The following is a 27,528-nucleotide window of genomic DNA, read 5'->3' on the forward strand; positions in this document are numbered from 1 at the left end:
TAAAAAAAGTATATATATGACAACAAGATGGTAGCTACAACATGGCAGCAGCACAACATGGTAGCAGCACAAAACATGGTACAACCATTATTGCACAAAGACAACAGCATAAAGGGCAAGAAGGTAGAGATAACAATACCTCAGGCAAAGCAGCCACAACTGTCAGTAAGAGTGTCCATGAATGAGTCTTTGAATGAAGAGATTGCAAGAAGCTCGTTCCAGTCGCTAGCTACAGCGAACTGAAAAGACGAGCGACCCAGGGATGTATGTGCTTTGGGGACCTTTAACAGAATGTGACTGGCAGAACGGGTGTTGTATGTGGAGGATGAGGGCTGCAGTAGGTATCTCAAATAGGGGGGAGTGAGGCCTTATAAATAAGGTTTAAAAATAAGCATCCAAAAGTGGGTCTTGCAACGGGTATACAGAGATGACCAGTTTACAGAGGAGTATAGAGTGCAGTGATGTATCCTATAAGGAGCATTGGTGGCAAATCTGATGGCTGAATGGTAAAGAACATATTGCCGCTCGAGAGCACCCTTACCTGCCGATGTATAAATGAAATATCCTTAATATAACATGGGTAGGATGGTCATCTGAATCATGGTTAGTTAGGCTGCTGGGGTGAAAGAGGAGTGATTACGATAGAGGAAACCAAGTCTAGATTTAACCCAAGCCTGAAGCTTTGATATTTGCTCAGAGAAGGACAGTGCACCGTGTAGCCATACTCAAAAGTAGTTGTATGAGGTGACTACCTCAATCTCTAAACCCTCAGAGGTAGTAATCACACCGGTGGGGAGAGGGGCATTCTTCTTACCAAACCACATGACTTTTGTTTTGGAGGTGTTCAGAACCAGGTTAATTGCAGAGAAAGCTTGTTGGACACTAAGAAAGCTCTGTTGTAAAGAGTTTAACACAAAATCTGGGGAAGGGTCAGCTGAGTATAAGACTGCATCATCTGCATATAACTGGATGAGAGAGCTTCCTACTGCCTAAGCTATGTTGTTAAAATTGAGAAGAGCGTGGGGCCCAGGATCGAGCCTTGGGGTACTCCTTTGGTGACACGCAGTGGCTGAGACAGCAGATGTTCTGGCTTTATATACTGCACTCTTTGAAAGAGGTAGTTAGCAAATAAGGCCAAAGACCCCTTATAGACACCATTACTCATTAGCCGGACCACAAGAATGGAATGGTGTACCATATCAAAAGCTTTTGCCAAGTCAATAAAAATAGCAGCACAACATTGCTTAGAATCAAGTGAAATGGTGACATCTTTTAGAACCTTTAAGGTTGCAATAACACATCCATATCCTGAGCGGAGACCAGATTGCATACCATAGAGAATATTATAGACGTCAGGAAAGCCAGTCAGTTGATTATCGACACGTTTTCCAACACAGTAAGGATCTGCTTGATCTCACTCTTTAACTTCTTGGTGACAGGGGGCAGTATTATCACGTCCGGATGAAATGCATGCCAAATTCAACTGCCTGCTACTCATCTCCAGAAGATAAGATATGCATATTATTAGATTTGGATAGAAAACACTCTGAAATTTCTTAAACTGTTTGAATCATGTTTGTGAATATAACAGAACGAGGCGAAACCCTGAGGACAAATCGTTCAGGTTTACAGGTAACTTCTGAGATATTTTGTAGTCACGTTGCGCAAGTTGGAACCGGTGTATTTCTGGATCAAACGCGCCAAAGAAATTGACATTTTGCATATATATAAAAAGGACAATTTGCGATGTTTATGGGACATATTGGAGTGCCAAGAAAAGAAGCTCGTCAAAGGTAAGGCATGATTTATATTTTTATTTCTGCATCTTGAGTCGCGCCTGCAGAGGCGAAATATGTTTTCTCTCTTTGTTTACGGTGGTGCTACCCTCAGATAATAGCATTGTTTACTTTCGCCGAAAAGCATTTTTGAAATCTGACATGTTGGCTGGATTCACAACACGTGTAGCTCTATTTTGGTATCTTACATGTGCGAGTTCATGAAAGTTAGATTTTTACAGTAATTTATTTGAATTTGGCGCTCTGCATTTTCAAGGGCGTTTGGCCAGGTGGGACGCTAGCATTCCACATATCCCAGAGAGGTTAAATAAAGGATGCACTGTGGCTGCCTTTCAAGCAATAGGAACCGCCCAGAGAAGAGAGTCAAGTTCAGGTCAGAGATATGCTTGGTGATGATAAGGACAGCAACCTTAAAACTTCTTAGGGATCAAATCCCGTTAACGGGATCGATTTGACAACATCCGGTGAAATGGCAGAGCACTAAATTCAAATTAAATTATTAGAAATATTTAACTTTCATACAATCACAAGTGCAATACACAAAAACAAAGCTTTACTTCTTGTTAATCCAGCCACAGTGATTTCAAAAAAGCTTTACAGCGAAAGCTAACCATGCTATTATCTGAGGACAGCACCCCATTAAACAAACACATGACAATCATATTTCAACCTGCCAGGCGCTACACAAAACTCAGAAATAACTATATAATTCATGCCTTACCTTTGAAGAGCTTCTTCTGTTGGCACTCCAATATGTCCCATAAACATCACAAATTGTCAATTTTGTTTGATAAATTCCATTGTTATATCTCCAAAATGTAAATTTCTTTGCGTGTTTGATTCAGAAAGACACTGGTTCCAACTCTCCCAACATGACAACAGATAATCTAATAAGTTACCTGTAAACTTTGCCCAAACATTTCAAACAACCCAAGGGCTTTGACACCTCTCACTTCACACCTCAGTGGTAATTGATCAGATCTGTTCTGTTCTAGCAAACTTGGTAGCCTTAACTTAGCATTCAACCTTATAAAGTAAAATATATCATTGTAATGTATTTTTCTTCTTGGGTTCAAAAGTAGGTTCAGACTAAACATTACTACCTCAATTCTAGGTTGGATGGAGATTTCAGGTGTCTAGTGCTTCTTTTGCTGGTCGATGGTTTGCCAGAGCATTTGCTGTATAGACCTTGGAAAAAAGGATATTTTTAAGTTGGAATTCTTCCCAGGTTATTTTGTCCAAAATCAGGTTGTAGGTTTGGAGATTTGATTTGGAGTGAATGTTATGTCGTGGAGGGTAATATCCTGTAAATGTCCATGCAGAAAAATCCAAGTTTATCTAACTCTAAATCTACAGTACCAGTCAAAGGTTTAAACACACCTACTCATTCAAGGGTTTTTCTTTATTTGTACTATTTTCTACATTGTAGAATGATAGTGAAGACATTAAATAACACATGTGGAATCATGTAGTAGCCAAAAAAGTGCTAAACAAATCTAAATATATTTGAGATTTGAGATTCTTCAAAGTAGCCACCCTTTAACTTGATGACAGCTTTGCACACTCTTGGCATTCTCTCAATGAGCTTCACCTGGAAAGCTTTTCCAACCGTCTAGAAAGAGTTCCTACATATGCTGAGCACTTGTTGGCTGCTTTCCCTTCACTCTGCAGTCCAACTCATCCCTAACCATCTCATTTGGGTTGAGGTTGGGTTATTGTGGAGGCCAGGTCATCTGATGCAGCACTCCATCACTCTACTTCTTGGTCAAATAACCCTTACACAGCCTGGAGGTGTTGTCCTGTTGAAAAACAAATGATAGTCTCACTAAGCACAAACCAGATGGGATGGCGTTTTGCTGTAGAATGCTGTGGTTGCCATGCTGGTTAAAAGTGTGCATTGAATTCTAAATAAATTCCTGACAGTGTCACAAGCAAAGCACCCCCACACATCACACCTCCTCCTCCATTCTTCAGGGTGGGAACCACACATACGGAGATCATCCGTTCACCTACTCTGCGTCTCACAAAAACATGCCATTTGGAAGCAAAAATCTCATATTTGGACTCATCAGACCAAAGGACAGATTTGCACCGGTCGAATGTCCATTTCTCGTGTTTCTTGGCCCAAGGAAGTCACTTCTTCTTATTGGTGTCCTTTAGTTGTGGTTTCTTTGCAGAAATTCTACCATGAAGGCCTGATTCATGCAGTCTACACTGAACAGTTGATGTTGAGATGTGTCTGTTACTTGAAATCTGTGAAGCATTTATTTGTGCAATTCCAAGCGAGAAATTGCCAAGAAACTGAAGTTCTCGTACAACGCTGTGTACACCTCCCTTCACAGAATAGTGCAAACTGGCTCTCACAACTGAGCAATAGGACAAGTACATTAGGGACTAGATTTAGATATGTTATTCCAAGTATGGAAAGCTTAAATATCTTTATCACCACATTCATCTGTTTCTCAAACTAGACACTTTAATGTACTTGTCCTCTTGCTCAGTTGTGCACTGGGGCCTCCCATTTCTCAGAACAAGAATAGACTGACGAGTTTCAGAATAAAGTTCTTTCTTCTGGCCATTTTAAGCCTGTAATCGAACCAACAAATGCTGATGCTCCAGATACTCAACTCGTCAAAAGAAGGCCGTTTTTTTTGCTTCTTTCATCAGCACTACAGTTTTCAGCTGTGCTAACATAATTGCAAAAGGGTTTTCAAATGATCAATTAGCCTTTTAAAAGGATAAACTTGGATTAGCTAACACAACCTGCCATTGGAACACAGGAGTGATGGTTGCTGATAATTGGCATCTGTTTGCCGATGTAGATATTCCATTAAAAAATCTGCCATTTCCAGCTATAATAGTCATTTATAACATTAACAATGTCTACACTGTATTTCTGATAGATTTGATGTTATTTTAATGGAAAAAACAATGTGCAAGCTTTTTAACGGTTGTATATATGCTTTTTAACGGTGGTCTATATATATATATATATATATATATATATATATATATATATATATATATATATATATATACTGTATATACCACTGTTAAAAAGCTTGGGATCACTTAGAAATGTCCTTGTTTTTTCCATTAAAATAACATCAAATATATATATGGATATTGGCTGTACCTTTTTACTGATGCAGTGTGTGTGATAGAAAATAAAGGCAATAAACCCATTTTTGCCATTCCATCACCCCAAACTTCCTGACCTGGAACAGCAATTTTGTTGTTCTCTATAGCATTGATACTGCTAGATACAAGGTCATGGATATTGCAAATGTCTACTGATACGGTTTCCTTATGTTGTGCCAATATAATTAAATTATGGACAACTATGATGATGTTCCAGTATTAAGTATTACACTGTTCAGCTTCCAAGGTTGTAAAGTTTCGATACGTATCCAATTTAGATTTTTTCTTTGTTGGTAATGCTGCCCAAGTCTTAGAATTTGATTGTCCAGGACATGTATTACAGAAATTAAATGTTTAAATATCTTCAAGTTCAGCAAACTTCTTTGTACTCAAGTGAAAAGTAAACGAAAGGGCACAAAGAACAAAGAGGTTTGAAGAAACTGGGATGCAAATGTACATTTGCTATATTTACGGGTATCTTTTCAATTAATCCAGAAAGTGTGTGCACATCAGATCCCATCATTCTTTCGGTCACTGATACTGGCTCTCGCAGAGAAAAGCCACTGCAGCCAAAGTAGCCAGATAGTTTTCATGTGGCTCACTGTAGAAGTGACAGCAGTGCACAGTCCAAACTACAGGACATCCAGGTTCAGGCGTGCTATCCGCCAACAGAGGTGCTAATTAATGCTAATTACACGAGTGGGTCAATTTCGCACTCCACAGTGCATGATCAGCCCCAATATGTTACGGCATTACCAATAACCACAACCCTGCTCTTAAAAATAGATTCAATCAAAACATTCACATTAAATAATAAATGACATTTGACCGTGACAAAAGGTAAAATGTTCTTAATCATATAATGAATGCTACAATTATAATGTGTTCAATTTAAACTTAGTCTTGGCATTTGAAGACGTAGCAACCAACTACTACAAACAGTATTTTTTGATGTTGTGAGACGTCTATATATTGTAAACACTAATTAACTGCTTAACATGAAACCACATTACAGCACTGGCCTAGGTGTCTGCTGTGACTGCACTGACTATGAATGAGCCTTTTCATATTTAGTAATAACATCCATCTTGTGATTGGATCTGTGCCCACATCCGGTGAAATCCGGTCACAGTAGGTAGGATCTAGTAATATCACCTTCCCGAGTTGGACTATGAGGCATTCTGGTCATTATAATGCCAAGTGTAAAGAAACCGGAGATAGACAGAATGGTAGTGATGGTAATGATAATATCAGTATAAATGTGGTTTATGGACAGTCAGACAGAAGAGTCATGACAAAGGTCATGAAGACAGATAATGCAAAACAAAATGCAAAAACAGACTATATAATTAAGCTGCAGACTAACATATTCTTACATTTGCATGTGTTGCAGGTTTTAATGATAGAAGGCAGCACTTTTGGCAACGTAGTTACAGTTTCCCCGAACCATCAGGAGCCACGAGACAGTATTTAAACTCAGTAGAGAACATGTGCAAGGTTGTCACCAGAGGGGCACTTCCATTACGTGACAAAAGTGGGAAGATAATTAGATTTGCTGTTTAGTTAAGCAGCCTGTGTCAGACCTGCAGAAAAAAACATAACTGTGACTGGAGGAACTGGGACTTCATGAACCGTGACTGCAAATGAGCCGGTTGGTCTGCCGGGGTCACACATGTTGGATTCACTTTTCTTGCAGAGTATGTCAAAACTTTAAGAAATATGAATCAAGGAGGCAAACCTCCTTTCTAAATAAACTGAACAAAAATATAAACACAGAATACAACATTTTCAAATATTTTACTGAGTTACAGTTCATACAAGGAAATCAGTTAGTTGAAACAAATTCATTAGGCCCTAATCTATGGATTTCACATGACTGTTCAGGGGCGAAGCCATGGGAGGGCCAGGGAAGGCATTGGCCCACCCACTTGGGAGCCAGACCCACTCACTGGGGAGCCAGGACCTGCCAATCAAAATTAGTTTTTCCCAACAAAATGGCTTTTTTAGACAGTAATACTCCTCACTTTCATCAGCTGTTCTCAGACGATCACGCAGGTGAAGAAGCCGGATGTGGAGGTTCTGGGCTGGCAAGGTTACTTGTGATCTGCGATTGTGAAACCGGTTGGACGTACTGCCAAATTCTCTAAAATTACGTTAGAAGCAGCTTATGGTAGAGAAATGAACATTGCATTTTCTGGCAAAAGCTCTGGTGGACATTCCTGCAGTCAGTGTGCATAACATTTGAGAGAAATAAGCTTTTTGTACATACGGAACATTTCTGTGATCTTTTATTTCAACTCGTGAAACATGGGACCAACACTTTACATGTTGTGTTTATATTTTTGTTCAGTATAATTTCCAGTAAAGTATACTAGTATTGCAGTATGCAGTTGGGAAAAACACATGTAAAAGAACACAATTTCATTGAGTGCACAATGTGGACCCCACTACACATGTACATTACATATGTGGTGTTCGGGTCCACTGGACCTGAGGGTAATAAAAGTGTGGAAAAGTGTGTGTGTAGGTGAAAATAAGTAAAAATTAAACAAAAAGGTTTGCTGCATGCCTTCACTCTGTCTTCCTCCTCCCTGGGCTCGCTGTTTCAACATAGGTTATTGGTGCTGTCTGTCTCTCTGCCTGTCTGCCCGTCTACAGCTTTTCTCGCAACTCTTTACCCTTTGTATTGTGTGAAACTACACAAGTCTTGCGGATCCTGCACAATGTTATTACAATACATTACTTAGATACATTATTCCGATACATTGTAGAACAATTCAGTGTTTTCCCACACTCTACCCCAGTCACGTGCAAATTGGGGGAGGGACACAATAAATAAAAAGGTTTTACATGTGTGGCTCCTTACCATAATCAATCGGTATGGCTATTTTCTGCAGAGAGAGAAGCTAGTGTGGATGGAGCGTCTTCCACTTTGAATTTTCAGAGTATGAGGATCATGTCTCTATCAACTCGGAGTCTGACAGTGAGTTAGAAGAAGAAGATGAGATTGACCCTCAGCCAGCCCCAGGACCAGCCCGTCAACAACCAGCCCATCAGCAGCCTACAGGAGGAGCAATATGGATGTCAAAAAATTGCGAAATTGAATGGTCTTCTTCCCCAAGGAATGGCTGCCAATGTGATAAGGATGCAACCAGGGCCGACACGGATGGCGGTTAGTCATGTTATGGACATAAAGTCTTCTTTTGAACTGTTCATCCCAGACACCATCCAAAAAATCATTCTGGACTGCACTGATTTGGTTGGAAGGTGTGTTTTTGGAGGGAGATGGAAGGCAATGGACCAAACTAATTTACATGCAAACATTGGGGTTCTTATCCTTGCTGGTGTTCTCAGATCCATTTGGGAATCCACAGAATCCCTGTGGGATGCAGAAACTGGCAGAGAACTTTTCCATGCAACAATGTCCACATTATTTCCAGGATTATCCGCTTCGATATCCGAGACCCCAGACCAGATCGGCGGCAGAGAGACAAGCTAGCTGCAATCGGGTCAGTGTTGTACAAGTGGGTGGTCTGCTTTCCCCTGTTTTCCAACCCTGAGCCCAGCGTTACTGTTGATGAGCAGTTTATGACATTTAGGGGCCACTGCCCCTTCAGGCTGTACATACCGTCTTAACAGGCTAAATATAGAATCAAGATTTGGGCTGTCTGTGATGCTGCTTCATCAAATACGTGGAACTTGCAAGTATATACAGGGCAGCCAGATGTAGGAGCCCCTGAGAAGATCTACGGGATGCGGGTTGTCCTGGATGTGACACAGGGACTCCGTGGCAACAACATCACATGCGATAACTTTTTTTCTTCGCACAAGCTGGGACAGGAGCTCCTCAAGAGGAAGCTGACGATGGTAGGAACAGTACAAAAAAAAGTTAGAGTCCCACCTCAGCTGTTGAATACATGGAACAGGCCTATTCCTCTAAGTTTGTGTTCACGGTAGACACGTCCCTATTGTCCTACGTGCCAAAGAAAAGCAAAAATGTGCTACTCATGAGTACTCTATATAGGGATGGGAGAATCTGTGACCAGGAACATCAAAAACCGGAAATCATAATGGATTACAATGCCACAAAAGGAGGGGTGGACAATTTAGACAAGCTGGCGACTGGCTATAGGTGCAAAAGAAGAACCCTACGCTGGTCACTTGTGATATTCTTCAATATCTTGGACATCTTGGAGTACAACACATTTGTCATCTGGATGCCATTGAACCCAGATTGGAACTGAGGGAAGCTACAGAGGAGAAGGCTCTTTCTCGAGACCCCAGCTTCCGCAGCCATCGTGAGGAGGATTCAGGAGGAGGATGCTGGTGCCCCATCCGCCCGACTCACAGAACCAACAACTCCAACACCCGAAGTACATGTGAGTGTAGTTATTGCATGCGTGTGTGTTCTAGGGCATGTTCTAAGGCTGTATGTTCAATTTGTCCTCCCAATTTGTTCAATTCAAAGCAATAAATATCAGTTGTGATGAAAACCTTGTTTACTTTATATTTGTTCAAGATAAACATGATTTATTCCATTCATGAATTGATTATAATCAATTTTTGTTTTCTAAAATCACATACTATCCAAAATTACTAATAGTGATTGTATTGATAAATGTGATCTAGCAGAGGAAAATGGCAAATATTAACAATGTATGCTGCCTATATTGCTTGTAATTGATATAAGTCAACATCTAAGTAAATTGTTATGGCTGTTTTGTTTTTAAAAACACAATAATGTTGTGGGTCCATCAGACCCGCGAACATTGGGTGAATAACAAAAACATGAACACCACACAAGTGTTAATGGTGAACTTCTACAGTATATCCACATTTCTAACTGCCCATGAAGTATATGGGATTCAAATAAATAAAGACAGGAAGAAATGATCCCCCCACTCTCTTTCTGTGTAACAATATAGACATTAATTCAAGCACAGTCAGTAATCGACAAGATCAAGTTATTTTGTTATTCATGAAGAGTCGTTACAATATCAGATAAGATTGAACTCTAATCTTTCAGCAGGATTAACCACGAGAGAAGCTGATTCTCAAAATAAATCTATCTGTTTAAGAAGATGTGGGTAAAAAAGGGAAAATTGCAATGCCTCTAAGCCTTTCTTTTGTTTGTTAACACAATGAGGGACAGACTATTATTACTATATAACACACAGTTATACAATGGAATTCAATTTAATTAATATAATCAAGGCCTATTCATTCCATGAGAACCTTTTTACATGAGTAGGTAACTTTCCGAGACGGAATGTTGTTGGGTTCACTTTCTTTGAAGAGAAATGAGTGGTGAGAGGGTATACATAAAGAACATCTGTTCAGTCTAATTGAAAAACATATTTGTTTAATTAACTCTTGAAGCTAGGGGGCACTATTTTTTTGTTTGGAAAACTAATGTTCCCAAAGTAAACGGCCTATTTCTCATGACCAGATGCTAGAATATGCATATAATTGACAGATTGGGATAGAAAACACTCTAAAGTTTCCAAAACTGTCAAAATATTGTCTGTGGGTATAACAGAACTGATATTGCAGGCGAAAGCCTGAGGATAATCCAATCAGAAAGAGCCTCTTATTTTGAAACCTCTGTGTTCCTATGCGTGCCTGTCCTCCATTTAAAGGGACATCAACCAGATTCATTTTCTGTGGATTCCCTAAGGTGTCAACAGTCTTTAGACATAGTTTCAGGCTTTTATTTTGAAAAATTAGTGTGAAGGATTATATTGTGTAAGTGGAGAGGTGGGGACTCTCAGAGTGAGATGGTGCGCAATTGAGTGAAGCGGCCATTGTTCCTCCTGCTGTTATTGAAAAAGCTACACACTCGGTTGATATATTATCGAATATATATTTAAACAACTACCTGAGGAATGATTATAAAAAACGTTTGACATGTTTCTGTGGACATTATGAAGACTGTTTGGAATTTCCGCCTGCGTTGTCGTGACCGCTCTTTCCTGTGGATTTCTGAACATAACGTGACAAACAAACGTCAGTATTTTGGGTATAAAAATAATCTTTATGGAACAAAAGGAACATTTGCTGTGTAACTGGGAGTCTCGTGAGTGAAAACATCCGAAGATTATCAAAGGTAAACGGTTAATTTGATTGCTTTTCTGATTTTCGCGACCAAGCGTCCTGATGCTAAGTGTACATAATGCTATGCTAGGCTATCGATAAACTTACACAAACACTTGGATTGCTTTCGCTGTAAAGCATAATTTCTAAATCTGAGACGACAGGGTGATTATTAACATAGATTGCTGACACCCCGTGGGAAGCCATAGGAATGGCATCCAGAGAGCTAATTTTCAATTTCTAAGAGTATGGCTTCTCCAAAAAAAACAATTGGTTGGTTTTTCTTCAGATATTATCCTACCATATAATTTGTGTTATATTCTCCTACATTATTTTAAAATTTCTTCAAAGTGTTTTCTTTCCAATGGTTCCAATTATATTCATCTCCTGGCTTCAGGGCCTGAGCTACAGGCAGTTTACTTTGGGCACGTCATTCAGACAGGAAGTGGAGAAAAAAGGGGCCTAGCCCTAAGATGTTTTAATTGTATATACTTTTTAAAATAAATATATTTGTGTTATTCCTTGATCTCCACGTTGTCTCCCTCTTTGTTACGGATTGCGAGCCAGTTCATGACACAAGGAGAATGGTCTAATGCCTCATATCAAAATGAGCTGGCCCAAGCAAGCACAGGTTACACCTGAAGCATTAGGACTTGCAGCAAGTGGTTAACTTCATCAACAACTATGCAGAGGATAATGAAATAGTGTTACCAGGACGACACCCAGTACACAAACACTTTGGTGGAAAGCTGCTGCCATCCCATGTGACAAAAGCAGCAGTGTGGTGCCTCTACAAGGAATCGATGACAACACTTGGTATGTAAAGCATAAACAACATATTTTGATTATTTAATTGACCTACATCATGATTGGCACTACTTTTATTGATGTCACATTATTTCTGTATTTTCCAGAGGTATGTGTAGTCGTGCTGTCTTCCTTCAGGAATCTGTGGGGAAAATTGCTGCCCCACATCTCAAGCACTAAGCCCAGGACAGACCTGTGCTAGCAGTGCCAGAGGAACAACTATCAGGTCCTCAGATCTGCCATTCTGCCAGAAGCTGTTAAGTCAGCCAAGCTGAAGAAGCAAGAGCAGCATCTCCTGCTTGTTCAGAGTGAGCGGTCTGTCTACCTGGAAGATGGTTGCTGACTGCAAGACCACCTGTGAAGACCTGCAGTTGTCTCTGGGGGCCCCTACTGAACTAGCAAGCAAAGACACCAGGATGCATTAAAGCTTTGATTTTGCTCAACAAGTGAGCAACATTTCCTCCTTTATACTGATTAAGGACATAGATTTTTTCAGTGTATATCTTTCACCAATATTGTTATTGTTCTTGTACATACTGTGTATTATTTTATTTATATATTTTTATTTATCTATATCTGATATAGCTACTATGCATGTAACCATATGGCTGTATCTTTTTCATCTTCTGCAGAGACCCATACACTTAGCAAGATGTGGCTGGGGGTTACAGCATTCCTTTCACATGACCCATCATTTTAGACAAGTGTGTCTGGGTAAGTGGCATCTAACATTTAAACAATATTTGTATCTGGACACTTTCTGTTTACCTCGATTTTTTCCTTATTGTAGGCTACTACTTTTACCACTCTTAGTCTTCATCTTTACTACACTACTCACTGTTTAGCACATGATCTTAGTTAGATGTGAATCCTTAAAGAGATGGATTGGGCTGATATAAGAGGGTGTGAACAATGCTGAGTAAGTGTAGACAAATGAGAGCTCTCCAGTAGATACAGTACCAAAACATTCAACGGCCATTTTCTGAAAAATGAGTTTACAAGTTTATCAACTTTCAAAGCAGAATTACTTGCCCATTGTTCCTCAAATACAGTGTATGATATACCATATTGTTGCTCTGAGTCTCTACCTTATCCAATGTAAAAAACACAATTTCAAATTTTGCTACGTAAGACCGATTTGAGCCAGTCAGTCACAAATGGGGCCTAATTACACAATAACAATTTAGTCATTCCAGTGAGATACTAACTTGCTTGAACAAGATACTAAGGGCTTCGGGGCTTCTGGACTCAAGGGTTCCAATAATTTCCATGACTGTAGGTTTCAAAACCATTCATTGCATCAACTACCAAATAAATAATTTCTAATTGTAAGATATGTTACATGTTGATATAGGTACTTACTGATGCACAATGAGGAACATAGACAATTCAAGTAGGAACTATGCAAATCTCTCTTATTCCAAACATTTTAGCTGCTAAAGAAAGGCAAACTCATTCAGCAATATTTATAAAAATATATTTCACAAAGTAGGAAACAATACAGGGTATCTTAGATTACATTACAGGGAGTGAATAATTAAACATACACATTTATAAGCATTAAAGCACAGTAGAAAATATGATCTGCATGTAACACTATTTCATATATATTGTTAAGTCTACTGAGAACTGCCATATACTGTATCAGTACAAATTGAGTATGCACGCAGCTGTAGTGCCATTTTAGATTCTCATGTGCAAGAGCTAACGTGCATAGACAAAACCTACCACCTCAATGAAAGCTACGGATATTATCAGTAACTATGTACATGTATTTTTTGTCTTATAATATACAGTGTAGCACAATATGCAAGAGCCTGTATTTTATTTTTATGGGTTTTGTTACCAGTGGTTCCTAAATGAAATTGAAAATTGAGGGGTCGAATATTCACATCAATTAAATTATCCCAGCTATTGTGCTTAAATGGTCACTGGTAACTCTGTATACAGAATAATGATAAACAGTATACATTTTGTATGTGTAAAGGTTCCCTTTCCATCCAATCTTTTACTTTTCAGTAGTAATTCCTGTTCTCTGTATACTTTATTAACAGCAATATCTAAACAACAAGTTCAGCTGTGATGAAATAGCTTCAGCGGTGGAAAGAACAGTTGAGAAAAGGGATCATTCTAAACTCTCACTCACTTATAACCTGAAGCACAGAAACAAACGCAAATAAGAACAGATATATAAAAAACGAATCATACAACGATAATGAAGAATCAAGACGATCATTTTCGAAAAACATTTGAATACAATTGCATTTAATGCTTGCTTCTGTAAAAAGAAGGCCTCAAAGTTTCTACATTTCTCTTTTTTTGTCTTTCGCTTTAGTCTTTTATAGGCTAATAATATTTGCAAACCACACTTGGAGCGTGTAAATACAAATAGTTGTATAAAGCAAGCTGTCTGGCTCAGACAGTTTATAAATGTGGCCACCTGGTATCAAATGATATCTAAACAAATTCATTTTAAAGCCAATATTGTAGTGGTTCTCATTTTGCTTTTTCAAATCATACATACATTCATTGTATTGTAGACCAAATATTGCTTTTTCTTTTAGTTTCCTATTTTATCTCTGATTATCTGGGTGGTGGGTAGAGATCTGAGATGAGGGCCACTCAGTAGTACAATTGTTCTGTGGTTGAATCTCCATGATGTCCAAGAAGGCTGTAGAACGTTACACAATCCCTCTATTCTTTCATCAGGCAACTACCAAGAATCCAGGTCTTTATGCTTCTGGCAGTCACAGAGAATGACAAATACCCAAAATACTGCTAGACACTCCACAACGGAATCTAAATTACACTCCACAAGAATCCTAGACCTCCTAATATATCGACATTGTTAAGTTTGGCTCAACAATACAAAGCGCTTAACGTGATAGATGATGAACGCTATACTTCACTCTAAGAGTACAAAAGGTGGCCCCCTTTTTTTAAACAGCTGTTTCTATAAGCCGGCAAACCCTAGCATAACACACAATTATGTGGACAAAATCAAAGGGTATCTGCTGATCAAAGGTCAAGTCTCCTTATCACTTTCACCCACTGAGTAGAGCTCCCCAAGTCTTCTGAAACGCGGACCCCACTCTCTGAGGTAGTCATAGTTCTGGTCTGAGTCTGAGGACGCAGTCTCGAGGGAGCTCAGAGACCCAGCAATGGAGCCCCGGCCCTCATATCCATAGATCTGAATTGAGTCGTAGGGAGGGGCTGTGGGGTCGTTGTCCGCCTCGTGGAGTCTGACATTGATGAACTCATCCACGTCCACACCGTTAGGGCCACCACTCTGCCTTGGCATGAACTGCAGGTCTGGCTTGATATCCTTGCGGGGCAGGTAACCATTGATTCCATCAGGGTTCTGCAGTGTGGCAATGTCGAAGGCCTCAGTGTCTTCTTCTCCACCCCCCTCATCGTCATACCGGATGATGTTCTCCCTCACATCTTCGTCATCTTTGATGATAAGTGGCTTGTTCTTGTGTCTTCTCAGCGTCACAAACAGCACCACTATAACTGCCGAAAAAGAGGACATGTCAAAGTCATGTGCTCTCACAGAGACAATGTTTGTAGATTTTTGTTACATGTCTATTTTCTAGATGTAATTAAATTGTATTAAGTATCAGTATTATCTTACCTAAAAGTAGTATTATGCAGGCCAGAATGGCAATCAAAGCTCCCATGCTAAGGCCAATGGGTAGGACATAGGCCTCCACGTTGCATGACTGGACTATTCCCTCCCTGCTGCATCCACACACCCGGATGGTCAACGTGTTAGTGCTGCTCATTGGAGGATTTCCATTGTCAGTCACAATTATGGGCAGGAAATACATCTCCTGTTTCTGGCGCCGGAAGGTGTCATGCTTGGCTAAAACACTGATGGAGTTGTCTGTGGGGAGAGAAAGTAGTTGTAAAAAAAAAAAAACTAGCTTCTGCTGTGTAAGACCATGTTTTTTCGTAGAGTGACAAACCAAAATGTTTTGCAATCCAGTAAAAAAATAAAAATTGAAATGAGGTTGAGGTGATGACACTAGAAAAACAGCAGTTGCACTGGCTGCCAAGTGGTTTGTGGTCTCAGATTTATATTCTGTTGATGGCTTTCAGTCACCTTCCTCCTCAACATATTCCAATAGCAGAACTCTGTAAGAGATTGAACCCTATTTTGTCATACCCTTACTAAGATGTGGAAATGAAGCGACGTGAGTGCGACACTCACTTAGAAGATGGTACAAGGCAACGCTGAGCGGTGCCAGGAGCTCTTTGATGACACTTCTGTGAGCTCTGTGTTCATTATCTAGCTAATCATATCCACTCACACACATACTGTCAAACACTTTTATTCCTGTTAGAGTCTACTCAAGCCGGTGTAGCAGAAAATATGTTTCTTGTCACATGTTATCACATTAACTTCACATGAGATCACGTGATCACATGAACACGTGTTTTTAGAACACTTCACAGGGAAATGAATAAGGTAAGTTCAATTGTCTACCCTCTGTCTGAGCATGCATGGCAGAGAAACATGAAACATTAGCAATAAAGCCGAAAGGAAACATGTTGTCCATCACATTGTAGCATCTTCATACCAAAAGTGTGAAAAAAATTATAATATTGATTCAACATGTGCTGAACCCTATGTGGCTCTGGTCAACAGTAGTCCAGTATACAGTAAGTCAGTATACAGAGAGTGTAGAAAACACTAAGAACACCTTCCTAATATTGAGTTGCACACCCTTTGACCTCAAAACATCCTCAATGTGTCGGGGTATGGACTACAAGATGTCAAAAGCATTCCACGGGGATGCTGGTCCATGTTGACTCCAATGCATCCCACAGTCGTGTCAAGTTGGCTGGATGTCCTTTGGGTGGTGGACCATTCTTGATACACACAGGAAACTATTGAGCATGAAAAAACCCAGCAGCGCGGCAGTTCTTTACACACTCAAACCGGTGCACCTGGTATCTACTACCATACCCCATTCAAAGGCACTTCAATCTTTTGTCTTCCCTATTCACCTTCTGAATGGGACACACACACAGTCCACGTCTCAATTGTCTCAAGGCTTAAAAATCCTTATTTAAACTATCTCTTCCCCTTCATTGACACTGATTGAAGTGGATTTAACAGGTGACATCAATAAGGGATCATAGTTTTCACCTGGTCAATCTGTCTTGTTTTGTAGACTCAGCGTATGTCTGTTGGTAGAGCATTTCACTTACAACGCCATGGTTTTGGGTTCAATTCCCACAGGAGACCAGTACAAAAAATATAATTATGTTTGCACTCACTATTGTAAGTTGCTTTATATAAGAGCATCTGGTAAAATGCTGGTTCATATCGTGTCAATCTTTAGTGCAGTATTACATTGATCACAATATATACCTGAAAGTTTCTCAGAGGTATTTTAACTTAAGACTATGAGGTTAAAGCCTAAACAGCTTGTGTGCAGTAGCATATCCTAGCTGGCTGACCCTGTTCCCTAGCCCTGGCTAACCCTATCCTCTCCACAGCACATTCACTGCAATTAGAGTCATCATCACAAACAAACCAGCACACACCTAGGTTCAGATGGTCTACTACTCTTCGCTGGAGTGGCTCTGCCTGCAGTATGCAGATGGAAATAGTCATACACGTGCTGTGCTTATATTTCTCATGTCGAATACTGACAGTTCATAACAGCTAGGTGTAGACTTTAACAAGACCAGTGATTTCTACAACTATCCCATTTTTGCTGAGAAAATGTGAACGTCAAATTTGTAAAAACCTGTCTCTACTGTTAGCGATAAGTATATATTTGTATTAGTTTGTAGCAGTTTAATTCATATCTTAATGATATCTAGATGTGAAAATATTGCTTTGATGTTGCCTATGGTTTTTACATTACAAATTCCTCTAGATTCAGGATCGTATCCTATTTGTCTCCTAATACACCTGTTTCCATGGTGGCAGGTTTCCATTTAGATAAAGAGGCTGGTGCATTTAATGTCCTGATTCTATATTTTCCTTTTACTAACAACTAGACACAGCAGTTCCTCTTGCCTGCAGCCTTCGCATCAAAACAGACGGACAGAACCAGATGAAGATTCTTCGCCCCAAGCTCTTTGAAAACATTACGCAACAACATCAGGATGAGCGTGGGCTCTTCAGTGAGAGTAATGGAAAAGAGCAGGGGAGGGAAGAGAAAGTAGACCAGAAAGCCTGCTAAACCAATCACCGTATTTAGCAAACAAATGTCGTGCCATCTGCCATGCGGCAACAGCTCTCAGGAAGTCACCCTACATTGAGCTGCAAGACTACCGGCAGACTATTTGGATTCAACTAATTGACTTTCTTTCAAAATCCACTGGGGAGTAAAAGTAGCTGATGACCAGGCTATTGCGCATCTGCTAACTACTGGGTACGGTAATCCAACCAGATTTAATCTTCGATTGTGCTAATATGCTGCAGGATGGAAGACATTTTTTTGTCATTCTCTCTCACGTTCTGTCCTTACCTCCATTGTTTTTTATCGTGAAATTAGGATTGTTGAGCATCTCTGGGATGAGGCGGTATTCAAAGTAGTGTCCCTGTATTGGGTCATCCTTGTCGACAGCACTGACCGTCTGTATCACCTGTGGAAACAGACAGAAAGAGAGGAGCCCAATGCCATTAGAGAGAGGGGTCATCCATTACTTTATTTTTGCCATTACAAAAAGCCTGACCGTGACATTGGCTCAGAGAAAATGAAAAATATCCTCCATTCATTCCAGGAATTTGAAATTGTTATATGTGGTGCTGTCTCATCTGGCACACTTTTGGTTCCTGGGTTCATCTATTTATCTGCCATCATAGTTCTTATCAAGCTGTATGTCTGTGATTGATTAGAAACGAGAATTCAGCTATCTTGGTCATTGGTGTTTTTTTATTTTATTGTAGTTGTCTGAATGAATAGGATTGATGTGAAGGAGAATGCAAAGCACTTGTGCAGAATTTTGGCAAGAGATCCATTGTGCCATCTGGAGGAGGACATGAAAGACAACTCTGAATTATGATTCACTCTGATCAATGCTGACTGCTCTCATTTTCCCTCAGTCTCTGTGTGTTGTGTCAGGGGAGGAGTCTCAGAGAAAGGCCACACTCCTGCCTCTGTACTTTCCCATTGAAATAAATAGGCTATAATTCACCATGGGTGATCATTACTGAGGAGATGCAGGGGGAGACAACAATGACAGCCTTGATGAATGTCCCGTACCTGGCCAGGTTTGCCATTTTCACAGAGGAAAGCCTCGTATTCCGTCGCAAACTCTGGGGCGTTGTCATTTATGTCCAGCACTCGGATGGCCACGATAGCCCGTGATATCTGGCTGTGGTTTCCTGATAAACAAAACCCAACATCAGACAATGAATACAATAACATTGGATACTGTACAGCGGGAAATTAAATCCCAGGTAAATTTCATGACCCAGATACATTTTTTTCTGTTATTTTATTTAATTCCCTAGGCTGATAAAGACAGATGAGAAGCCACATCAATCTGAGTTTTAGCTGATATCAAGAATGCAAAACAGGAGTGGTGAGAAAAAAAAATCACATTCAAAGTGCTTTTGAAATCCCCTGAACACGCTCATGTTTTATGCATGAGGGTTAAAAAATGCATATTAATGAATCAACGGCAGCAGAAGTCTAAAAAGATAATAAAGGGCCATTTAATTAGATTTGATTTTTATTGGGATTATTCATCGCCTGTAATTGACAGTCCCTTTTGAGATAAATTATTGTATTTAAGTGTTGCAACCACTAACTTGGAGCTATTAATTTGGTCCATAGAGCAATAGATGTCGCTCTGGCTGTTGACACCTTTCCTTTCTTTGTATGTTTGTGAGACCATACTGATAGCTAACATTTAAAACAATGATGTACATGATGCATATTGTCACAGAAAAAACAGAAAATGTTTTTGATATATGGTTGCGAGATACATGGTTGTGATATAAGCACCCCTTTAGCTCACTCACATAATACTGCAGTAAGTGGAGGATTCTACACTTAATTTTAAGAATGCTTCAGGACAAAATGCCCAGAGGTGAGCATAAGAGAGGAGAAGAGTGGGAAACAGAGAGAAACTAAAATAGACAGTTTGCTAGAAGGTGATAGATGGACAGAGTGGGGGAAAAAAAGAAGTGTCCACGTTTTCCTTGTGCTCTGTTAATGTGACTTTCACTCCACCACAGCAAGCATTGCCATCTGATTAGTCAGATGTCAACTGGTGCAAGCAGCAGAACGCCACACCGTTTGGGTGGCAAATGACAACGGAATTGGACTGGGAATGCAATTCTTCCTCTTCACGCCAGAGAGGATTCCTGTTTGCCTCCAATCCACAAAGAATAGTAAACAGACATATTTATGTTGGTAAATTTCTAGTAAGTGTGTTCAGTGATGCTGCTGTCTTGAGTCACAGTCAGTTTAGCAAAAGTCATGAAAAGCATAGGGAGATGTATAAGACCAGGCTTGACAAAGCTAGCATAAATATCAACAGAGACACATTACATTTACAATAACATGCCACGAATGTATGCTCTACAGCATTTTTTTAATGGTTGTGGCAATTAGTGTGTTTCACTTTGATTATGAAAGGTGAGGGAGAGCAAGTTACAAGTATTGTACATTTCTCATTCAATAGCTTCAAGGTGTACATGACATTTTATCGCAACATACAGTCCCCCTGAAACAATCTGTATGCAAATATAGTTTTACACACGGTTTGAGTTGTTTGTAGTACTACCTCAAATATGTTGTATAGTCAGTCAGTTTCCTGGATCACAGATGTTGCTGTATCTGTAATGGAAGCTGGCATTGGTGCATACAACGTTGGTATTTGTGTTTACAACTGTTTATTTGATACTTCTTAAAATGTACTCGCACTTCCACAAATTGACTACTAAGCTGTTTAATTCAATCAAAATTCTGCAGATTAACATATTTTCCACCCCTGTGAAATCAAACTCTAATTATTTGTACCACACTACGGCCATTAACATCAGATAGGTTACAAGTGCGAGACTATTTTATCAAGGATTATGAAAGCCAGTCAATCCTTTGTTGGAGGCAGCAATGGAGTTGTTCAAACTCTGTTAGTAAACAGATCTGAATGTTCACAAGCAGCTGTCTTCCCCCTGAGTTTACACTTGTCCTTCATCATTGCACTGATTTGAAAAGGAAATTGAATTGAGTTAATTATGTAGTAGACCACAAACAGCGTTTAGAAATATATATTGGAAATGTTACTTACTGATTTCAGTGGCTGTTACTGTGATGTTGTGCCACATATCTGTCTCTCGATCCAGAGGTTTGGCCAACGTTATTTTCCCATCGTCTACGTTAATATTGAACTGCCTCTCCAGATCGGTGTGGCGATCAATGAAGTACCTACAAAAAAAGAGTAAATCATGAGAAGTTTTACATGCAGCACACAACTAACCGTTCTTGATAATCCTTTGGGTGCACTGACTAATGGAGACGTATCCATCAAGAGGTTCCTGTGGATTAATGTATGGGAAAAACAGTAGGAAGTCAATTATCAACGAAGGATTAATTACAAGCCTCAGATTAGCAAGAGAGGACATTAAAGCACAATACGGTTTAAGAGGCTCAACAAAAACTAAAGTGGACGTGAGTCTAGTTTGGTCTCCAAACAGTGGCTCCTTAATGTTCCCCTCCATACAAATAGGTCCCTTACTGTTGTTTTATTTCTTTACTTACTCACACACACACACACATACTTTTTTTTCTCTCCGCACTATTGGTTAGAGCCTGTAAGTAAGCATTTCACTGTAATGTCTACACCTGTTGTATTCGGCGCACGTGACAAATAAACTTGTATTTTATTTTTTTGGATTAGTGAAGTCTGCAGGGCCCAGCAGGATCAGCACCATCATCCTTCTTTACATTCTCTCCTTTCCTTTTGACTTTACCTTGACCTCGTTTGAAAACTTCACAGGGTTCAATCTAAGGAGGGGTGTGAAAGTCACAAGGTAGAAGGGATACAATGTAAAGTTGCATTTAAATTCAAATCCAAATCGACCATCCTCGACCGTTTACTCTGATGTCCCTGTACTGTGGATTGAAGCAAGACGGAAGGAGCAGTTCAAGGGCAACAACCTTATATATAATTCAACAACCTCACCAATAGCAACAACATGATGAAACATTGACCATTAAAAAAGCCTCAAGTTAATATTTATATGGATTTCTAAAATCATTGTAACTTTAGACCTGGATTTGTCACAATGCATTGTGTGGTGCCAATTCCTCAAACGCTTTCAGAAAGGACACACGTGCACACTTGGCATGTGAAAAACATATTATTGATGTGAAAAGTGTTGTTTCATTTATGTTTATTTGAATGTGTACATTCTAAGTCACGAAGAGCAACAAGGCCATTAAAATGTATTTGATATGTGATCCGATTCAGGAAACTGGGCATATGTCACAAGTCACGACTTCACAGGAGAGCCCATTGAACATTAAACAATTTTTTAATCAAAATGCGTTTTTTGGCAGAAATGCCTTCTCGAATATGTGAACTTTCATGTGCTTTAATAACGAACTTGTATGCCATCTGTAAATATAAATAACATTGTTAAATTACATGCCTTGTTGGTTAAGCCACAGAAAAAATCAGCAACCTTCCTGCTAGCCATGATTGGCTGAGATAATGAGTAGACTGGATATACCGTGCAAGGATTTTGGATTGGTCTGCCATATAGAAGGCTTCTGTCTATTTGAGCTGGTCAGTCCGTGTTGGTAATCCTGTCGAACGCAGCTTTTTCGTGTAGTGGATCTGAATAGCTAAGTGTTGCTCGCCACTCTCTGGAGGTTCAAGTTTTGAAATCAGTGGAATTAGACTACGATAGCTGAAGAGATGGAGAAAACACCGTCTCCGGAATACATCTTCAAACTAAGGGCAACTGTGGCAGGGCATCCATGACAGGGAGACTATCATGCATGATAGACCATCATGCATGATGATGTGTTCAGGTAAGATATTGTAGCGTTAGCTTGCTATATTTTCAGATATTAAACGTTTCTAATTTTGACCGAAAGTGGTTTCATATCAAGCCAAAGTGCACTGTTAGCTATCTAGCTAATGTTAGCTGGCTGGCTCCTTAGCTGACATTATTATTTGAATCCCACAGCTGTTTGCTTCGCAAGTTAGAGCCTAATGGTAGCTAGCTAACAGTGAACCTGAATGGTTAGCTCCCAGCATATTCATGAATGGTAGTAACGACATGATTTGGCACGATGTTCATTGTTGTTTAACTAGCTAATGTTAGCTGGCTGACTCGTTAGCTAACGCTACGTGACATGTGAGATCTTACATGTTGTTTACCTAGCTAGGTTCATTGTTTACCTACCTAGCTACAGCTGAAGTCGGAAGTTTACATACACTTAGGTTGGAGTCATTTTCAACCACTCCACAAATTTCTTGCTATCAAACCATAGTTTTAGCAAGTCGGTTAGGACATCTACTTTGTGCATGACACAAGTAATTTTTCCAACAATTGTTTAAAGACAGATTACTTCACTTATAATTCACTGTATCACAACTCCAGTGGGTCAGAAATTTATATACACTAAGTTGACTGTGCCTTTCAACAGCTTGGAAAATTCCAGAAAATGATGTCATGGCTGTGTCAACTGAAGGTGTACCTGTGGATGTATTTCAAGGCCTAACTTCAAACTCAGTGCCTCTTTGCTTGACATCATGGGAAAATCAAATGATATCAACCAAGACCTCAGAAAAAAGTCTGGTTCATCCTTGGGAGCAATTTCCAAATGCCTGAAGGTACCACGTTCATCTGTACAAACAATTGTACGCAAGTATAAACAACATGGGACCACGCAGCCGTCATACCGCTCAGGAAGAAGATGCATCCTGTGTCCTAGAGATTAAAGTACGTTGGTGCGAAAAGTGCAAATCTATCCCAGAACAACAGCAAAGGACCTTGTAAAGATGCTGGAGGAAATAGGTACAAAAGTATCTATATCCACAGTAAAATGAGTCCTATATTGCCATAACCTGAAAGGCCGCTCAGCAAGGAAGAAGCCACTGCTCCAAAACCGCCATAAAAAAGCTAGACTATGGTTTGCAACTGCACATGGGGACAAAGATCATACTTTTAGAAAAATGTCCTCTGGTCTGATGAAACAAAAATAGAACTGTTTGGCCATAATGAGGAGGAAAAGGGGGAGGCTTGCAAGCCAAAGAAAACCATCCCAACCGTGAAGCACGGGGGTGGCAGCATCATGTTGTGGGGGTGCTTTGCTGCAGGAGGGACTGGGGCTTTTCACAAAATAAATGGCATCATGAGCACTATGCCAAACTTCACCCAATTTATTGTGGCAAGCTTGTGGAGTGCTTCCCAAAATATTTGACGCAAGTTAAACAATTTAAAGGCAATGCTTCAAAATACTAATTGAGTGTAATAAAATAAATAAAAGCTGAAATAAATTATTCTCTCCACTATTATTCTGACATTTCACATTCTTAAAATAAAGTGGTGATCCTAACTGACCTAATGCAGATCATTTGTACTAGCATTAAATGTCAGTAATTGTGAAAAACTGAGTTTGAATGTATTTGGCTAAGGTTAATATGAACTTCCAACTTCAACTGTATATGTCTTAAGCTAAAGTGTACATCACTCATTGAATACGGCCGGAGCCGGTAAACTTCACAAAGAAGTGAAATGCAATTGTTGCCAGCATAGCTGGTTAGGCTGTTTTCATGTTATCCATAGGTGAACAAATCACCGGCCAGAGCTTCAAGTGTGTGCTCTGCACACTCTGAGGGTGAAAAAAAGATGGGTGGGGCTCAAGCTTAAGAGGATGTGAACGATGCTGAATGGGTGTAGACAAATAGCTCTTCACCAGATACCAAAACATTCAAAGGTCATTTTCTGAAAAGTGAGTTAACAAGTTTATCAACTATCAAAGCAGAATTACTGTGCCATCGTTCCTCAAAAATGCAGTATGATATACCATTTTGTAGAGTCTCTACCTTTATCGAATGTAAAAATAAAATAAAAACACAATTTGAAAAGTTGCTATATAAGACAGAATCCAGGTGGTGAGTCACATATGCATGTGAATGAATGCATTCATTATTTGAATGCACTCAATGACACACGGAACATACATGTATATTCCTTTAAACTAAATGCCCCTCCCTGTAAATATAGCCTCTCTCAAAGCAAGTCAAAAGTTTGGCCAATGCCTTGCTTTTTCAGTAATCTAATTCTCCAATGTGCTTTGCAAACCTCCTCCAACCACCCTCCCAACCCCATCTCCCTTTACACACGACCTTGGGTCTCATCCTACTTCACTGTGGAACTGCTCATCCCTATCAGCACAGACCTGTTGACAGACCCATGTATTTTCTGCATGAGAAATAGGGGAGAAAAAAAACAACAATGACCAAATAATAATAATAATAATGAAAACAACGAGCTAACACAAAATGAAATAAATAAGCCATTGCCCTAGATTCCAACTGTGGGAGACGTATTGAGCCATGACATTTCTTTTTTTTTGTTGTTGATGAAATGGTGTAAATCCTCAGACGACAGGCGGGAGGTCCAGGAGGACTCCTCTACAGACGCAGAGCACTTTCAAGACAGGCAGACAGCCCAAACCACCTGGGAGAAGTCTCCAGGAGAAGGAGTGGATTCCAGGCAGGCTTTGACAGCTTCACGTGGAGGGAGACCGACCCTGAAATGTTCTGCCACGTATCAATCAAACTGACAATGTGATGTGAAAAGAATTAAAGCAAATACAATTATCAGATGTTCCTTGCAAGAGATGGGTACTGACTATCAAAGGTGTGAGGATGTGTTTGGGAGCGGACCACTGGATGTGAATAATACAATGCCGGGAAAGGACGATGCAAATTAGCACCTGATACTTTTCACTCCTTCAATACCTGACTCAAATTACATTGGGCAGCACTCCCCTAAACACATCTTTCTCATTCAATCACATGACATTTATAACTTTTACATACTGTCTTAATATTATTTTAGGTTTGAACATGTGTAAGCTACATTTACTAAGCTGTTCTCCGGGTCACAAACAGGAATGTTATAAGTTAAAATGTGCTGGTTATAAGCCATAAAGCCAGTAATATGTGTGAGTGTGAGACAGAGAACAAATGTATGACATTTCTGTCTTATATAAGGTCAGTAATTCTATTGGGAGGATCACAGATGTAGAACTAATTTCGCTGGCCTCCGCATGCTAACCAGCTCTTTGTAAGGACACATGTATTCCTGTTTTCCCTGAACATGTCCTGAACTTGTTTCTCGGCAAGAAAGTCTACTTGACATTAAATTTACATTCATTTTACATAATCTCTTTTACATGACTCCTTGTATTAACATTTGCAACATGTCACCTGTCAAGGTAAGTAAATGATGTAGCAGAGCCTGAAGAAAGGCAGACAAGCTTACACAGTCACCTGACAGACCTGGCTCTCATTACCCATAAACTTTTGTAGTCCTATGATCCTCTTCTAAACCTTCAGTGCTGTGTGCATGTCCCACTCAACTCCACCAATGTACAAATGTTTCTCTACCTGGTGTTTTGAGCAACTACCTAGGTTAGCCATATTGTATTATTAAAAGGCATCATCAATACCAGGTACTGTAATGAGGCCCTTGATTGGCTCTTACTTTAGCCTTCAAAGCAATAGTGTCCATGTAACGCCCAAGGTCTGGAGCATAATGATCATTCAAGAATAAAATCATATTCACAGAGTATGGGAGGACGCTGAAGGAATTGTGTTGCATTTTATGAAGTCCACCTGAAACCTTGGTTGAATGCATAAAGTATAGCTTGAGGGTTGAGGTCTAAGTGAGGAACCAGGCCTTGAGTCATCCTGGTCAGACTGAGAGACTGTGAGTCATTTCGGTGTGAGAGTGTTTTACTCACAACCTGGATTCAGGGGTAGACGTAACATAGTAAATGTAAATCTGTCTCCCTCCATTCGGTATGATATGTTACATTTCATATGGTGTAAATTTGTGGATGTCCATCATCTATTTCGTGTTATAGAATCCAAATGACAATTTATAGATCTGACACATCATGAAAACCTACAGGGAAAATGTATTGACTTTTGGTCGAAATAAAACTGAAATTGTGAAAATGATGATTAATGCCCTTTTAGTGCTCTTGAACAACAACAAAAACCTGCCTACAATTGTATTTGCATATGTATCCTCGTACTTTGTATGTAGGGTAGGTTCTCGAGCAGGGATGGGCAATGTTGATGGGGGTTGGGGCACTAGTGTAAGAGCTGTTTGAAAAGACCACCTGAAATTTCAATCTATTTTGGTCGGATTAAGTTTTGGCCTGCCTGGTGACATCACCAGTTATGCCTGGTGACATAAATCAGATAATAGACCAATAACAAAGAGAATTCCAAACCCCTCTGCCAATAAAATATAGTTTTCAGTCCCCCTCCCTACTCAGACCACTCCCAGACAGTCCTTGCAAAATTATTTTTTGAGAAACTGCTATATCTGACCAATTTAATTTAAAACAATCACAGTAAGGTGCTTAATTGTTACCAATAAACACTTTGATATTGAGATGAAAACTGCTGCATTGGACTTTAACTGAATTCCTACAAATGGAAGGCAAGTTCCCCATCC

General features: G+C 39.7%; 1 protein-coding gene across 3 annotated transcripts in view; it reads right to left on the reverse strand.

Annotated features, from left to right (window-relative positions):
- Positions 1-27,528, reverse strand: part of LOC135547547 (cadherin-8-like) — a 114,714-nt gene that overhangs the window by 28,929 nt on the left and 58,257 nt on the right. The window contains exons 8-12 of one of the 3 annotated variants that reach the window (XM_064976656.1): positions 21,105-21,241; positions 19,067-19,188; positions 18,329-18,446; positions 15,472-15,723; positions 13,301-15,344 (exon numbers count right to left, since the gene is read on the reverse strand). In XM_064976656.1, the coding sequence (XP_064832728.1) occupies positions 14,863-15,344; positions 15,472-15,723; positions 18,329-18,446; positions 19,067-19,188; positions 21,105-21,241 (1,111 nt within the window). In that variant the 3' untranslated portion in view covers positions 13,301-14,862. Of the gene's footprint in view, positions 1-13,300; positions 15,351-15,471; positions 15,724-18,328; positions 18,447-19,066; positions 19,189-21,104; positions 21,242-27,528 lie in introns of those variants that run through there. The other 2 variants (XM_064976647.1, XM_064976665.1) reach the window with 2 other exon arrangements.

Source organism: Oncorhynchus masou, chromosome 1 (genome assembly GCF_036934945.1).
Source record: "Oncorhynchus masou masou isolate Uvic2021 chromosome 1, UVic_Omas_1.1, whole genome shotgun sequence".
NCBI classification, from domain to species: Eukaryota; Metazoa; Chordata; class Actinopteri; order Salmoniformes; family Salmonidae; genus Oncorhynchus; species Oncorhynchus masou.